The sequence below is a fragment of the Hippocampus comes genome, unplaced genomic scaffold (genome assembly GCF_001891065.2).
Source record: "Hippocampus comes isolate QL1 unplaced genomic scaffold, H_comes_QL1_v1.1 scaffold171, whole genome shotgun sequence".
In the NCBI taxonomy this organism is placed as follows: Eukaryota; Metazoa; Chordata; class Actinopteri; order Syngnathiformes; family Syngnathidae; genus Hippocampus; species Hippocampus comes.
The window spans coordinates 333,403-348,773 of record NW_017804806.1 but is presented as its reverse complement, the minus strand read 5'-3'; the positions used below and the strand labels follow the sequence as shown (position 1 = coordinate 348,773).

Here is a 15,371-nt window from a genome sequence, read left to right as displayed (position 1 = left end):
AAATAAACACAAATTTAAAAAATATGCATATTACATTACTGTTTCAAAAATTATATATATATAGATTTCGAGCAGAAGGAAGGGAAACTCAGTCGACACACCACAGGATAGTCACTCAGGATAATCTTTTCAACACATCTGATCACTAGTCTTGGTTGACTTTAATCTGAAAGAAGGTGGGGGAGGCGGCGGGGGGGGGGGATTCAGACAAATTATTTTTATGTCCGTATCCTACTTCATTTTTTTTCCCCATCCCTCAAGGTACTGTACTAACTAGTCGAGTGTGAAGCTTACAAAAGCAGTACCACCCCAGTGACAAGACAATGTAAAAGATGCAGGATGCATTTGTAGTAACATTCAAGTCAACAATGGTGACTAAATCCATATTAGATGCTTGTGCTCCAGTTATTCCTCACACAAAAAGTTGTTCCTCCCTGCCTGATTGGCTGCGCCTCAGCTTCAGACCCGACAGAATTTTCTGCGCGGGTGAGGTGAAGTGGTGCTCCGCAGGAATGGCCCTCGGAGAGTGACACAACGCCTTCCTCTGTAAGTCAATGGGGCCGGGGCCGTTCACGCTGAGGTCGACCGCGGCACGGGTCACCGGCGCCAGTCCGAGCATGTACTGCACAACATCCCGCGGGCTGAGAGGAGGAACGTCCTCCGCAACGCCGTCCAAACTCCGGGGACGTCCGTGTGTGGCTCGTTCCGGGGAGGAGCTGCGACTGCTGTCTGCGCTTCCTGGAGGGTCCCCAGAAGGCACCGCGGGCCGTCCGGTGTCGCAGCTCTGGTCGGAAGCTCGGCCTCTCGGGTTGTGATGGCGGTGGTACTTGACAGGCTGCCTGGTGAAGCGGTAGTGTGGCTTGTCTAAGACAAAGTCCCTCACTGGGTCATGATGAGTCTTGCTCAGGGCTTCGCTCATAGCCAGGACTGGGACACCAGGAGGAGAAAAAGATGGTTTATTAAATAAAGTCAAGCAACATTCAGGTTGATGCGTCAAGGCTCGATGCACATCGGGCGAGTGAAATATACAGTCGCCGCCTCATGCGCGCATGCCAGGCCATTGATCCTCGCACATATAACCAACTTGCGACAACGGAAAAACTGTGACGCCTGGTGTTCCTATGGGGAAACAGTGTTTTTATGCTGTATTATTTTTTTCCATTTCTAGGCAAAGGTACGGATAAATTATAAATACTGTATAGTTAGGTATTACTGTAAAACACTATATATAAACATACATACATACATATACACACACACACTCTTCTGGATTATGATATATATGCATAGCTAAATAATACATCTCCATAAATGCACGTGTGTATATCTATTTTCAACCACACCCTCAAGTTGGTGAACAAAGTTGAACCCTGTTTGTGAGAGAGCCCCAAAGAAGAACTGAAAATGAACACTTGAACACACTCAAACAGAAAGAGTCGGACGGAAGGAAGTTTACTTAACCACAGAAAAGTCCCTAAGCCAGAAAAAAAAAAGGAACTACAAAGTGGGCCAACAAGAGGAAACCACTCAGCCGACTGCAAGCTAGAAGTGGCTGAAAAATGGACCACAGTACAATAATAACAACAACTTCTAGAAGCCAACTGAGTTCTCATCACTGATCTACGGCTCTAGTCCCGCCTACCTGCTCTGTCAGCGGCTTCGGGGCTGAGCTGGTCCACTGCCTCATTGGATGAAGACTTGTCAGATATATAACCCTCGCTCGACTCTCTCTTCATTCTTTCGTTCTGTTGGAATGACACAAGTTGAGTAGCGTGCCATAAGGATGTTGGATTCTCTTTGCCTAACCCGGTAATAACTGAACGCTGACGTCCGTTATGACAAGTCGTGAACAAACGACTCGCTCCAGTCTATGGAGCATTTACATTTTCAAGAGTCTGTCATATTTATTTTATTTATTCATTCAGCTCAAAATTGTTAATCAAAATGTATTTGTTAATTTTTTTCATTTACATCATCAAATAATTGGTCAATGGATAGGCAAGTACCGATACCAAGTATCAGAATCGGGGACAATAATAGTTTTTGTATCGGTGCTCATGGAGGCTGCCGATACTGGCAGCAGCCACTGAAACTTAAGGCAAAGAATATCTGACATCAAGTAAGTCCTCCTCAGCAGTAGTTGGAGCGACACTACTGCGGTTCGACACATCTGCCCCAAATCCCTGGCAGCTCCCCTAAGACCCAGTAATGGCTCTACAACTGTCCAGGACTGACTTCCATTTTAGATGTAACAAGCCACCAGGTGTCCAAATACTACATCTCATCTTCTTGGAAAAATGTCAAACCGAAATACCAAGTGTGACGTAAAAGAAATGAAACAATACAAAGTGCAAGCAAAGCAGCAGCTGTCCAGTGAGTTCATCAAAATAAAGCATCATGAGTCTCTTAAAACAGCAGTTCCCTTAATCCGGTTTGAAGGCTCCGTTACAAACTGAGCAATTAAAGGAAGAAGTTGAAAATAGAGCTAAATAACGGCACAACTTACTTCGAGTGAGTAAGGACGATCCCTGGAAGATGTTCCTTGTTCTGGTTGGGTGTCCAAGTCCCCATCCAGAGGGTGGGCGCGTCTGGGAGGGGTCTCCGGAAGCGGACCTGTGGGGGCCGGAGGAGGAGTGGGGGTCCTGACTCTCTGTCGGTGGACGAAGACTTTGTCGTGGTGCGAGATGAGGAAGTCCACCAGCAACGCCTGGTAGGTGTTTTCCTGCAGGGCCACTGCCGGCTGGTCCATACACACAGGGGGGCGAAGGAGAGTCGGACCGAAGACAATGCCCAAATTGTTGGAGGACATTTTGTTCTCGTTGTTTCTGGAAACCCTGCAGGGATAAATGGAAGGTGCATGAAATTAAAAAAAAAAAAAAAAAAAAAAAAAAAAAAAAAAAAAAAAAAAACGTGCTCATGCAGTCAAAATGTTACTAAAATAGCGGATGGAAGTCCAAAGATAAGTTTGTACTAAAACATTAAAATCAGGAAAATGAAAACAGTGTAATATGCATGTCATGCCAGTAGGTGGTAGTGTCTAATTGTAACAAGGGGCATTGTGCTGCTGTAATTTATTTAAATCTGAAAAACAACTTCTTTATTGATCAATACAATAAACATTGTGCTAAAATAGCAAAAATTAAGTTACATGCTTTAAAATTTGACATGCTGTCTGAAACAAGTCAGTAAGTAAAGAAAAGCGGAGATGACAGTTTCGTTTTTTAGAGTCAAGACAAACTTACTTATGCAGATGGAGTACGAGGTGCTCCAAAGTGTTATAACGGCACAGAGGGAGTTTTTGCAGTAGCTGCTGAAGGTTACGAACAAGGTCTGTGAACTCGTTAGTGTCTTGCGTCGAGTCCCACTCGCCCACCTGCTGGATGCGCCTCCCCGCTGTTATGAACTCGGTGTAGAGTTCAAACGTCAGCAGGGGCTCCGGGAGCTAATTTGCCAAAACGATAAAAGGTAAGATGGAAGAAATGTGGTTCAGTTCTTCTCGGTGACATACGTGCCGTACCTCCTTGAAAAAGTGCTTGAGGATGCAGGTGACGTCGTGTGGAGACACCTCAGAAAGGTCCACGTCCTCCTTGAACTCCTCCAAGGCCTGGCACAGCTTCTGGACCCGAGGCTTGGACCCGCTCACCCGATACACCCCCTCAGTAGGAACATAAAACAGTTCATAAAAAACAAATGATACTGATAGTGTCTGCCATTTTTTTCATAAAACATCTGGGAACTGTTTTAAATTGTAAAAAAAAAACAAAAAAAAACCAATACCTGCAAGGAGAGCGCACGACTCTCGATCTCGGCGGTGCAGCGTCGCACCACAAATGGGACGTCGTCCGGCGCGTGGCGCAGCAGCAAAGACAGGGGAACGCCAAACACCTTGCCCTTGTTGTTGTCGCACTCCATCTGACACACCTCCATGCACTTCCTGTGCAAACCCAGGCCGCACTGAGGGCGGCAGAAATGAATAAAACCACCACCGGCGTCTCCTTTCCAAACTTTTCGCTGACGCTAAAGGGACACCCACTTCCTCGCATTCCACGCCGTTGACGTAAATGTAGTTGTCGCACTGCTTGCATTTCACCATCTTGCTCTTCATTTTCTTGAGTCGGTGAGTTAGTGCCGCCCGGGATGGGGTGCGAACTTTGACCTGCTGGCCGTCGAGACACTCTAAAAAAAAACAATAGGATAGACACATTGCGTGAAAGATAAAACTCACTGTATAATCCATTCATCCCATTTCTTTTTTGTACTCAGAGAAAAACGTCACTGGAACATCACTGTGATATGCTGCCATCATCAAATGATCTATTAGATTATATTTAATATAGAGCAGTGATAGACTCTCCCTGTCCTTTATCTGTGTACTCTATGTGTGTAGCAGTGGAAACGGCCACTTACTGTACATTTGTTTATGTCTAGTCAAAGTATCTATGTTACATAATAATAATTTTGTCTTCCAGCCATCTTCCCCTCGATCACAAGTTCTGACTTTCTGAGGTGCGTGTTTGCCTGTCCCTGTGGCTGTTTGGCGTTCTGCTACCACGACAACAAGGTGGGGGTTTCTCTTTTTCGTGTCCCGCGGATTTTAGCGCTTTTCATGACGGTTGTAAAACCAATTCCCAATCTCCAGTGCCTTTCCTTGTGTTTCAAACATACTTGGCTAATTAAAAAAAAAAAAAAAAAAACAAATTGAAATGTAAGTAGGATGGATTTCTGTCATTTTACGGGCCACTAAATCTACCTGGCAACAAGCAGTTTAAAGGACTGCAGTGATTTTGCTGAAAAACAAAAAGAAACATTTCCCCAATCGACATTGGGTGGACCTTTCGATCATAGCAGGGTGATCGAAAAAGTGCCGACAACCTTTAATTGAAAACGAACAGTAAGTCAACCATTTTGGTTTAAAATCGCCATTTTGAGTGAATTCCATGAATCAGAAACAGATGAGCAACACTAGATTGTATGCGCAACTAATTTTCAAAGTGTCATGTGGCGCGTGAAAGAATCACTGCCGAAATATAGATCATGTAACTTTTTAGTACAATATATTAGCATTTAATGAAGACGCCATGATACTCTATGTTTCTCTAGGCAGGAAGCGGTAGATCACAAACCAGATTCAGATGTCACATCGCGGTCATCCATGTCATCGGCAAGCAAGTTGTATGTTCTGTGACCTCTCCTGTGACAGTGTGCTGCCGCGGGTGGGAAAAGACAACACTTCAGTCATGTTCGGACATTATCGAGGATAAATTAAAAGACATGATGCAAAGATGTGATCACCTGGGCTGGACAGTGATTCCAGACTGCCACCGACACTCTCACTGTCACTGAAGCCAAATCTCCCTACCAAGCAGCAGACGCATTTAATTTTGCCATTCAAATGGAGGTGAGGAGATGTTTATGGATGAAATGGAGACTTACTACAGTCACTGGGTTGTCTGTAGGGACTGTCGTCTGTGTGAGGTGAGGAGTCCTGCAGGGAGCTGAGGGGGTTGCTGATTTTCCTTTTGTTCCTAAGACACATTTGATCATGGTTAGCTACACGCACATGTAGTTTTTTTTTTTCCTTTTTTAAAATCAATCAAGGGGCCGCTCAAGAGTGTGGCTGAGGACCACATGAGGCCCGCGGGCCACCAGTTGCCCATCTCGGATAATATTTATATACATGATAATATATTTTTAATAATGAATGAATCGCAATTTCAGTCAAAATGGATATTAAAAAGTCCAAACATGCGACAGGTGAAAATGTCACTCACGCTTGTCTAGTGCTTAATACACGCAGTCATCATCAGTTGTGACTACTACAAAGAGGACTGCTTCTTCCTTACCGTTTTCCCTGAGGCACATATTCCTGGAAGGAGAAGATCTGCAGAGGAGTCTCCTGGCGCCGCCTGCTCCGTACGTACATCAAGTAGGGCTCGCCGGGCTCCAGGGAGCGGCACGTGAGCTCCAGGTTGTGATACCCCAGAGGAACCGGCTCGGTCTGTTGCCGCTGGTAGTAGAACATGTTGACTGTGACCTGCCGGACGCATGGGGACCGCGTTAGAGTGAGGAGATGTTTCCACGGACGTGATAGCACCGACCTGCTTGAGGACCGTGTCTCCCTGACAGATGAGTTTGCGGGTGTGAGAGATAATTCTCTCCTTGACCTTGACTAGCTCATCCTGGTGGATCTTGGCATCGTGCACGCACTGTCTGTAAAATAGCTCGGACTCCGTCACCTTGAGCACACAATAGATAATATTAAGTGCATCCAAAAACGCACGGAGGAATTTTCAGGATGGCTGCTCTTGCCTTCGTCTGAGCTTCATCCTTGGACTTCCTCCTCTTGTCCAGAGTTTTGATGCCACCTGGATCGTCCACAGTTTTGGCTGTGATAGCTTTGGCCTTCTCCAGCTCGTCGCAGCGCTGGAAGTATTGCTGACGAGACTTTTTCAGTGCAGTCACCGCTTCATTCTGAGCAACACAGAGATAGAGCATACATAAAATATCAGATTGAATTTGGAAGGAGCTGAAACGGGCTGCCATTTTGGACACCATTTTGTTGTGTATTGAAGTTGAAGTGAATTTAAGATAACATTGTGAGGGAAAAAAAACATGGGTGGAGGATGCATGGCTCAGTGGGTAACGGGATTCGAATCTCAGTCAGGGTGAACGGAAACAGTTTGACTGACTGCTGCTGCTAAACTAGGAAGTAGTCCTCATTCACTTACCATCTTCCTCTGCTCCTTCACCCACTGCTCTTTGAATTCCCGCCGCCACTTATCAATTTCATTCCTTTTGGCAGCCAAGGCCTTTGGGAACAGGAGACGGTGGATTAACAACGGTAACCTTCAGGAGACAACACGATGGGGCTCTCTCGTAGCTACGCAAATGTTTACCTGGTAACAGCGGTTTTGCACAAGGTCCGAAGTCTTCCGAGAGTTCAAACTGTTCTTCAGGTCTTCTTCGAGAGCCATGGTGTAGATGTACTGTAGTGGCATTGATTCCTAAGCGAGAGGAGACAACTATGGATTGTTTCTTCGCAGCACAGGAAGAAGCAAAAAATAAATAAATAAATTGTGTACCTGTGCTGCCAAATTAGCTTTTGCTGCTTCAGATGTCTTCATGACATTTTTGGCAAATTCTTGTTCTGTCAAAAATCAAAATCAAACATTTTAATAGTTGCAGTGGAATGTGATGATTAGTATCATTTTAGCACATTTGACACACAGCAGTGAGCAGAGCGGTGTGGGGCATGGCAAAAATCGTGCACATCCAAGGATAAAAAAAAAAAAGTATGGAATGAAGAAAGCATATTTTAAGAGACTTTTTGTCATTGCACTGGTATGTGGGCAATTGTTTGGCCACTTGCGATAAGACCTTTGAGTTCCATTCATTTGATATAGTTTCATGATGACTGAGCGATTTGTGCCAGTGTTTGTTCTCCAGAGGCAGCGTGTCACTTCTCACAAGCATGCTCCACTCTTCTTAATCTTCCCTGACAAATCATTTCTGCTTGTGAAGCATCCAGCAATCATTTGAATTTGAGATGAAAGAAGAAAAAAAACAAAAAACATTTATCACATTCGTCACTCTGTTGCTGAGTCACAATCTGATGGAACCAAGTGAGCCGGTCCCAAGCTCTCTGGCTATTTATATCTAGCTAGCTAGTTAGCTTTATATCTAGCTATCTAGTTAGCTAGCTAGATAATTATAACTTGAGATAAGAATGACCAGACCTATGTTCTTTGAGATACGAACTCTCTGGCTATTTATATCTAGCTAGCTAGCTTGTTAGCTAGCTAGATACTTATAACTTGAGATAAGAATGACCAGACCTACGAGTTTTTTGAGATACGAGCTGTCGTTCGGCTGATTTTCATTTATTTTTATTTTTTTCCTTGACTTTTATGATACAACTTAACTCCTGAAAGCGATCCGCATTTTGGGAGATAGTTAACAATTCTTTCACGTTGTGTATTCACAAAAAATTTACAACTTTTCCTTAAAATCTGAGGCCCTAATGCTGACCCACAAGGGGCAAAGTGTGACCTGTCTGTTCTTAAATCGGGCCCGATGACCATTTTACATTCTTGACAATCCTGTACCATTTTTTGTTATTAATTTTTATTTCTTTAAAAATTACGATTCATTCATTAACCTCATTCAGTAACTTGTTCATTGATTTTTTTAATGTAAACAATACAACAGAAAATGCTGTAAAATTGTTCCACATAGACATCTAATTTATTTAAAGTCAATAAAAAGTGAATTAATTAGGGCAAAATTATCTCATATACAAGTTTAACAACTTCATTTATTTACATATCCAGCCCATGGTTTGAAAATCAAACAGCCAGTTGTCCCACTGTTTTTGTCCACATACGGCTCTGTTCCCCGCCACGTACTCACCCAAGTTGAGCTTCTTCTCCATCCAGGCCAGGAGGTCTTTGGCGTAGCGACACCACATCTTGGCGTACTGCAGGGCCGTCTCCACACCATCCTCACAGCGGCATAATGCCAGGTCGGCCTCGTGGGCTGAGAAAGAGTACATCAGCATCGCGGCGGGGCTCGAAAAAAAAAAAAAAAAAAAACACTCCGAAAAAAAGCCCACTCGGAAGGCTGGGGGATCTCCACTCAGGGAAGCAATTTATAGTTTCCAGAAGGTGTCGCTATGCTGTTGACTTAGTTGCCCAACATAAAAAAAGTACTTTGCATCAGGTAGATGACACAAAAATGTTTGAAATTAGTCTGACGGGGCATTGACGCGGCAATCCGCCCCACTCATTCCTCACCCCCCACTCCTTGTAATTCGTCCTCAGCGATTCACACAATGTGAAGGACGATCACACGGCTTCCTGACCTCCAAACACTCTAACGGAATCCAGTCAGAGGTCCAAACATGTCCCCCAAAAAAGTATTCACTCTGCTTTCGTCTCATTTAGAAATCAATATCTCAAGTCGATTGTGCTGTCGGAGAGGTGAAGGATTAGCTCAAGTGAACTCGGATTGCAGGCAGTGACGAGCTTCTCAGGTTGGCCACCTGCCCAGTAACAGTTTGGACATGGCGTTTAAAGGGCTGATGGGTAATTAATGCCGGCCAATGGGAGCAGGGTACACACAAAAGGCTGCCAGAGTTCATTTTCCTTGGGCTCACTTGAAATAATCCACAAAACCAGGAAGTCTGCAGTAATATATTTCTGTATTATATTGTGAAACTGTGTAGTATGGATGAGTATGCCAACACTACGAAAAATAAATACAAATTACAAAATGCACAATTTTATGCTCCAACCCCATTGTATATTATTTTGAAAAGTCAAGTCTCAACAAAAAAAAAAAAGAAGTTTGAAATCAATTGGGTTTTAACCCTCTGAGACAAGGGTGCAAAAGTATGACACCCGTAAATGTGTAAAAATTGGCCAAATTGTACATTCAAAATTTCATAGACCACTTCCTGTAGATGAGTCGACCACGTGCCGTCGATTCTAAACATTTTTAAAAAAGTAATATGTAAATCCACATGGGACGATTTTATCATCAATGGAATCCTTCTTTCCTCCACGGATGAATAACATCTACCACCTTTCATAAACAAAAATAAGCACAACAATGCAGTGTTGCATGATAAAACGGTGGCACATGCAGCACAGAGACTAAACGCATCTTAACTGTGCGAACAGCAGTGACTCAAACACTGTTGAAGGGGAAGCGCTGTCGGTGGTGCAGACAGATGCAAACATGGAGCCAGAGGTTGACCACAAAAAGAAAGTCAGCAGTGAGACGCGGTTTGGAACTAAATGCTGTCACGCGCTCGCCACCTTCCAATTGCAACTGTGCGGCTTTTCCACACTCCCATTAGATCTGCTTATCTCCGGCCGCGCTCTTGCAGCCCTCTGCAGCGAAAATGCGCCGTGTGTAAATGTAGTCGTTGCTTTTCTTGGCCTTCTGTTTGTGTTTGCAGCCAGCAGACCTGCAGGCGTAACACCTCGCTGGGAAAAAGAGGCCAGCTGGCTCCTGCTTAATCTGCAACCTAATCTTGTTACCGCGCGGCAATTACAACTCAAGGCAAGATACTGTATGGAAACAGGCAACAGGAAAAAGAAACTTGTGGAACGAAGGGACAAGGAGAATATTTTTGTGAACGCAAACTAATGAGAGTAACAATTTCCCATATCAGAAATAATAAATCAGAAAGATGCCTTACCTGATGAGTTCCCATCACCTTCAGTGGTTACACAACGCTCCTAAGAAGAAAATCTAAATAAATACATGTATTCGTATAAATAGAAATACACACACACACACACACACACACACACACACACACACACACACACACACACACACACACACACACAATTTTTTTTTAACAAGCAAAAGCAATAAATGAGTATTTTAATAAACAATGAGATTTATCATAAGTCCATAAATGTTTTGTTCTTATACGTTAGCCAGATGCCAAAGCTTGGACTTACAGATTGTTCGTGCTGCTCTGCGATTTCTGGTCTCTCTCGAGTGATGCATTCGAAAGTGTCGGACAGCAGATCGTCCTTGTCACTGAACAGAATTGAAATACACGTTCATGTTTATCCAAGTATGGATATGACATCAAAACAGACTTTTGGAGTTCAATAAGGGACCAAAATATTAGAGCCAGCACCTATCTCAGTGAAAACTATACTAGCGCATGCACCATAGATTGTTGTGACAGAGCTGTGCATATTTTTAGCAGAGTTCACCCTTTGTTTGACTCTTACTAAAGTGGTGGTTCGTAGTCTGAAATAAAATTAAAAAAAAAAAAAGTTTCAAACAATTGCATCATTCCCGCTCAGGGCAGTGATTAAATCTATTTTGAGAAGAAAAAGCTTAAATTTAACACACTTCACTGACAGGGATGGAGCAATTCGTACTGTACTCACAGGGTTTATTTATTTTTATTTTTTTTGTAAAAAGTGAAAAAAGAAAGACTTTTTCCACCATTAATGAGACCTATATAGCCTGTACAACTCTACTGAAAATAAATAATTTTGAGACGGGGACAAAAACAAAAAATCTTGTTTGCAAAAGTGTGCACACCTGCTTACAATGGGATGTGCAGCTGTTTCGAATTGACCAGACACATTCAAACTCATGTTAAATTGAAGTCAGCACACACCTGCCACCATTTAAAGTGCCACTAACAAACTTCAGATAAATTTCAGATGTTCGAGTAGGATTTTACAGACATTTGTTTGTTTTCTAGCAGAAGCTTGAATGTTTGGCACATACTGTGAGCTCTTTGGAACTGGTCATAATTCCTTCCACCTTCACTAAGGCCTCAGTTCCATCCGAAGAAAAATAAACACTGCCACCACCAAGCCTTTTTTTGTGGGTATGGCGTTCTTTTGTTAACGCAAAACCTTCAGGCGTCTGCTAGAAAGCAAAGAAATGTTAGGAAAAGCCCGCTCGAACACCTGAACTTTATTTGGGGTTCAACAGAAGCACATTAATTGGTAGCTGTGTGTTGACTCCCATTTCACAAGTTTTTGAATGTGATTGATTAATTCTAAACACAGCCACATCCCAGTATGTAAATTTTGAAATGATTTTTCTTCATGGTGCGGTTTTATACCACAAAATAATGGCATTTGAACAATAACTTCTTTATGACCAAAGTAGTTACAGTATGTATGCGAAAACTAGCACTTACATGGGGATAAAAGATAACTCGAGGTTGTCAAACTCTCTGAAGATCTCGCTGTATCGCTTGATTTCACATTTCTGCGGCGCTTTGACGATGTCTGAAATGAAAAACCGAAACGTTAAGGAGGAAAAAAAAGGAGTCGGACTAGTGATGTTTTTCCATCTTCTGTTAGGTGTGAGATTACGCATTCTGTACATCCAGACACACAACTTCCTTCTGAATAGCAGAAATGGGCTCACTGCAGGTAAAACCACAACATTATTGCAGGGAAATGAAAAGCTATAAAACCAACAAAGAGGTCATCAAATCATAACCTTCACATGAAAGCCACGTTACACTTTAAAATTAATCTCAAAACGGATGGGGGGGACTTGCATGTATTGGCTAAAATATGATTTAAACATTTAACTGGCGCGACAAACGAGGACGAGACACACGTCTGCTCATTGGCCAACCACATCCTGTTTGCAGTTGGTGCCCTGACACAGTTCTGCATTCACAATATGGTATATCTCTTTATCTGAAAAAAAAAAGTGCAGAAGGTAGAGATCGAGCTCACCTCAGATTGCTCAAACCCCCACTAACTAGCTTAATGCATTTAATATCTGTGTCGTATATTGACTCCTTTTCATCACATGAAAACGTGGATTAAAAAAAAAAAAAAAAAAAAAAGCATAAGGTGAGGCAGACAGTAGCCTGCCTCACTCAAGGGGCACAAATTGTCAAATCAGGTGCGCAACTACAAATTCGCTCATTTTGATAAAAAAATGGCTCCAAATGAAAGCCAGACATGGAAGCCAAATATTGAACATTTCTCAAAACTGGACGACCCAGAGAAATGGGATCTATTGTATTTGCTAAAGCGAGATCAATGCCAGAGCTTTTCAAACCGGGAGCTCGACTTGTCAGGACTGGACTATTAAAATTCATTTTTTTTTGCATACCACTTATTCAATGACTATATAAATGTGACCATGATGTCAGTGCCTCACCAGCCACCCACTGGTTTGTAGGTCCTCGATATGTTATTGCTATAATAAGGAGCGCCACACTTATTTTCGACACACTGCTTTTTACACATTAGATGGGATGGCATAATAATTTTGCCATTTGGTTTTCTTTTTGCACAGGTACAAGACTTCACTGAAAATGGGTGCCTCCAACCAAAATGGCTGATTTCCTGTTCAGTTGCGGGCATGGGGTACTTGAGACATTTTTTGTGCGCCCTGTTAAGACCTCAATTTTGTGTTTATCGGTGAGACTGGTGTCCAGGGTTAATTTTTCCAACTTCCCAGGGGGCGCTACTGAGTGAGTTTTGGAAATTCTTGTCAGGGAGCCCTCAAATAAATCCATTTCCATCATAGCAGAAACATTTTAGACCATTGCTGTTCAGATCACTCCTAACAGCTCAAAAGGAATTACTACAATGATTAAACAGCATTAACTCAGCCAAAATAGATTTTCAGGAAGTTAGTCCAGCTCTGACAAAGAGGATGTTGCCGAGCGCAGCGCAAAGAGAAGACAGCAAAGTATGACTATTTACCACACGGATAAACATCCCGCAATGTCATAATGAGCATTCGAATTGAAAAATAGCATCTTTCCACTCACCCGGGGCCTGAGGGGACTTACGACCCGACTCTTGATCCTCTTCCATCTTCTACACCTGCAGCAGTTTGATCTCGGACCTCAACGCCACGCGCACATCACATGACCGTCGTGGTCATGCCACACGGGAAGCCTTCCCAAAAGGGATCGCAGGCACGTCGGTTTGAGACGGCCGCTGACTGCATCTTCCTCTCGTTGCAAAAGGCGAGTTTGGCCTGCGGGTGTAATAGGAAGAGGAAGCGCAGCTCGAGGCCACACCTATGCGAAAGCACTTGCGTGTGAGATGAGACGATACAAAATACGACATCTAGCGATCAGTCAGTATGCAAATTCAAGTTTTATTGCCGTCTCTGTGGCGGTGAATCGCTCAACACACATGCAGTGAAATGTTGTCGAAGTGAGTGTCTCGTGAACATGCGGATATTAACCCTTTCAGGGACAGCGGTCCTATAGTGGACATCTTATCATGTTATGAGGTTACAGGGTTAATGATTATGATTTATAAGGGCGGTCTTTGGGTGTGAAATTGTAAGGTGCGCTAATTGCAAACTTTGGAGGGCTACAGACAGTATAAAGCCCACGAGCCAGAGTTTCCCCACCCCTGTACTCACATTGCTTTCTTAAACAGCAAAAGCAATTATGTAATATATTCAGCTATGTAAGAAAAAGAAAAATATGGACACAGCTTAGTAAAAAAAAAAAAAAAAAAAAAGTAAATTAAATAATGACAATTTTAGTAAAGAAATTGTAAAAAAAAATGTACTTAGCATTATTTTAAAAAAAGAAAATTTTCGACTCGGCATAGAAAAGAGTGAGAAAAATGTTCAGAAATAAAGAATAAGACAGTCAAAGAAATAACTCATCCAAAAAAAAAAAGAAGAAAAACACAGTCAGTTTAGTTTTTTAAGAGAAACGAATTCAGGTTTGTCAAAGAAGGAAAATGTGCGTGCTATGTTAAAGAAATGAAGGTGCTCGTTACTGTTAAAAAAAAAGAAGAAAATTGGAATAATCTTAGTAAAAGGCATACTACTTTTTCATGGAATTAAAAAACATTACTTTAAATGAGTCAAATAAATAAAAGAAGACTACCGGTACTCATCTTGATTAATAAAAAAAAAAGAGTAGAAAAATGTACTCCATGAAGTTAAAAAAAAGAAAAATCTACTCATCTTCGTTAAAAAAAAAAGGACAGCAAAATTAAAAATAATTTAATTAGGTTAGTCAAAAAAATGAAGACGAAACGCACTCATCTAAATAAAAAATAAGCAAACATACTCATCTTAGTAAAAACAATATCGGGAAAAATGTACTTGGTTTAGCAGAAAATAAAGACAAATGAGCAGTCAAAGAAAGAAAATATTACTGAAGAAAGTGTGTTATTCCAAGTAAAAAAAAAGTTAAAAATAAAGAAAAATGTGCTCATCAAAAAAAAAAAAGAAAGAAAAAATGTAATCACGTTAGCAGAAAAAAATTGTACTCAACTTAGTCAAAAAAAAAAAAAGTATTATACTGATCTTAGTGAAAAATAAGATCAGGTCAGTATTAAAAAAAAATACCCATGTCCTTCGCTTATGTAAAAAAAAAAAAAGTAGCTAGTCATTCTGGCCACCTGGGCCACCATCAGAGTTATTGTGTGACTTTCAATAAACTAACTTTGCAAATGTCCAACAGGATTTCTCAGCATCTCTTTGGCAGTCCACACGCTGCTCTTCTTGGCGGATAATTACACACGCGTGCCTCAAGTGACGTCAAAACTCCACAGACGGACTTAAAGTGCACGTTTGTTCTGCGAGGATCAAGTCATGTCGCGAGTGAAAGCTATTTTCTTTGTCTTGTCATGACTTCCCAGTGGTTAAAGTCACCCCAAAATGGGGGTTGCATCTCCAATGCAATACATAGTGTCATTATAAAGTCTTTAACGTGCTGCTATCACCCGAGTAAAGACACAGAATAAGTCGAAAAAAAGTGACATCCCGTCTCATTTCAAGAGCCTTCAATCAAGCCGCCGCGGATAAATGACATTTCTGTGTGTGTGTGTGTGTGTGTGTGTGTGTGTGTGCGTGTGTGTGTGTGTGTGTGT

General features: G+C 42.1%; 1 protein-coding gene across 3 annotated transcripts; it reads right to left on the bottom strand.

Annotated features, from left to right (window-relative positions):
- Nucleotides 1–39: 39 nt before the first annotated feature.
- gmip (GEM interacting protein) lies at nt 40–14,018 on the bottom strand. 3 transcript variants are annotated; one of them, XM_019861358.1, is made up of 21 exons: nt 13,295–13,584; nt 11,690–11,780; nt 10,476–10,557; nt 10,205–10,244; nt 8,410–8,535; nt 7,083–7,147; nt 6,897–7,004; nt 6,729–6,809; nt 6,310–6,471; nt 6,099–6,236; nt 5,844–6,034; nt 5,434–5,525; nt 5,293–5,355; nt 5,124–5,204; nt 4,034–4,176; nt 3,778–3,954; nt 3,518–3,655; nt 3,243–3,442; nt 2,507–2,834; nt 1,643–1,745; nt 40–927 (listed from the first exon to the last, which is right to left on the bottom strand). In XM_019861358.1, the coding sequence occupies exons 1-21, from the start codon at nt 13,338–13,340 to the stop codon at nt 413–415; spliced, it is 2,970 nt and encodes a 989-aa protein (XP_019716917.1). In that variant the 5' UTR covers nt 13,341–13,584; the 3' UTR covers nt 40–412. The 3 variants fall into 3 exon arrangements, with proteins under 3 accessions (XP_019716917.1, XP_019717001.1, XP_019717091.1); XM_019861442.1 differs by lacking the exon at nt 1,643–1,745 and having other exon boundaries at nt 798–936; nt 13,295–14,018; XM_019861532.1 differs by lacking the exon at nt 1,643–1,745 and having other exon boundaries at nt 798–927; nt 13,295–13,585.
- Nucleotides 14,019–15,371: the final 1,353 nt, after the last annotated feature.

Excerpts from the sequence above, each read along its gene's own strand:
- gmip (XM_019861358.1), bottom strand. The coding sequence starts at position 13,340 with ATGGAAGAGGATCAAGAGTCGGGTCGTAAGTCCCCTCAGGCCCCGG. Across the intron at positions 10,245-10,475 it reads CAGAGCAGCACGAACAATCT|GAGCGTTGTGTAACCACTGA; the intron begins GTAAGTCCAAGC and ends TTTTCTTCTTAG. Across the intron at positions 6,472-6,728 it reads TGAAGGAGCAGAGGAAGATG|AATGAAGCGGTGACTGCACT; the intron begins GTAAGTGAATGA and ends TGTGTTGCTCAG.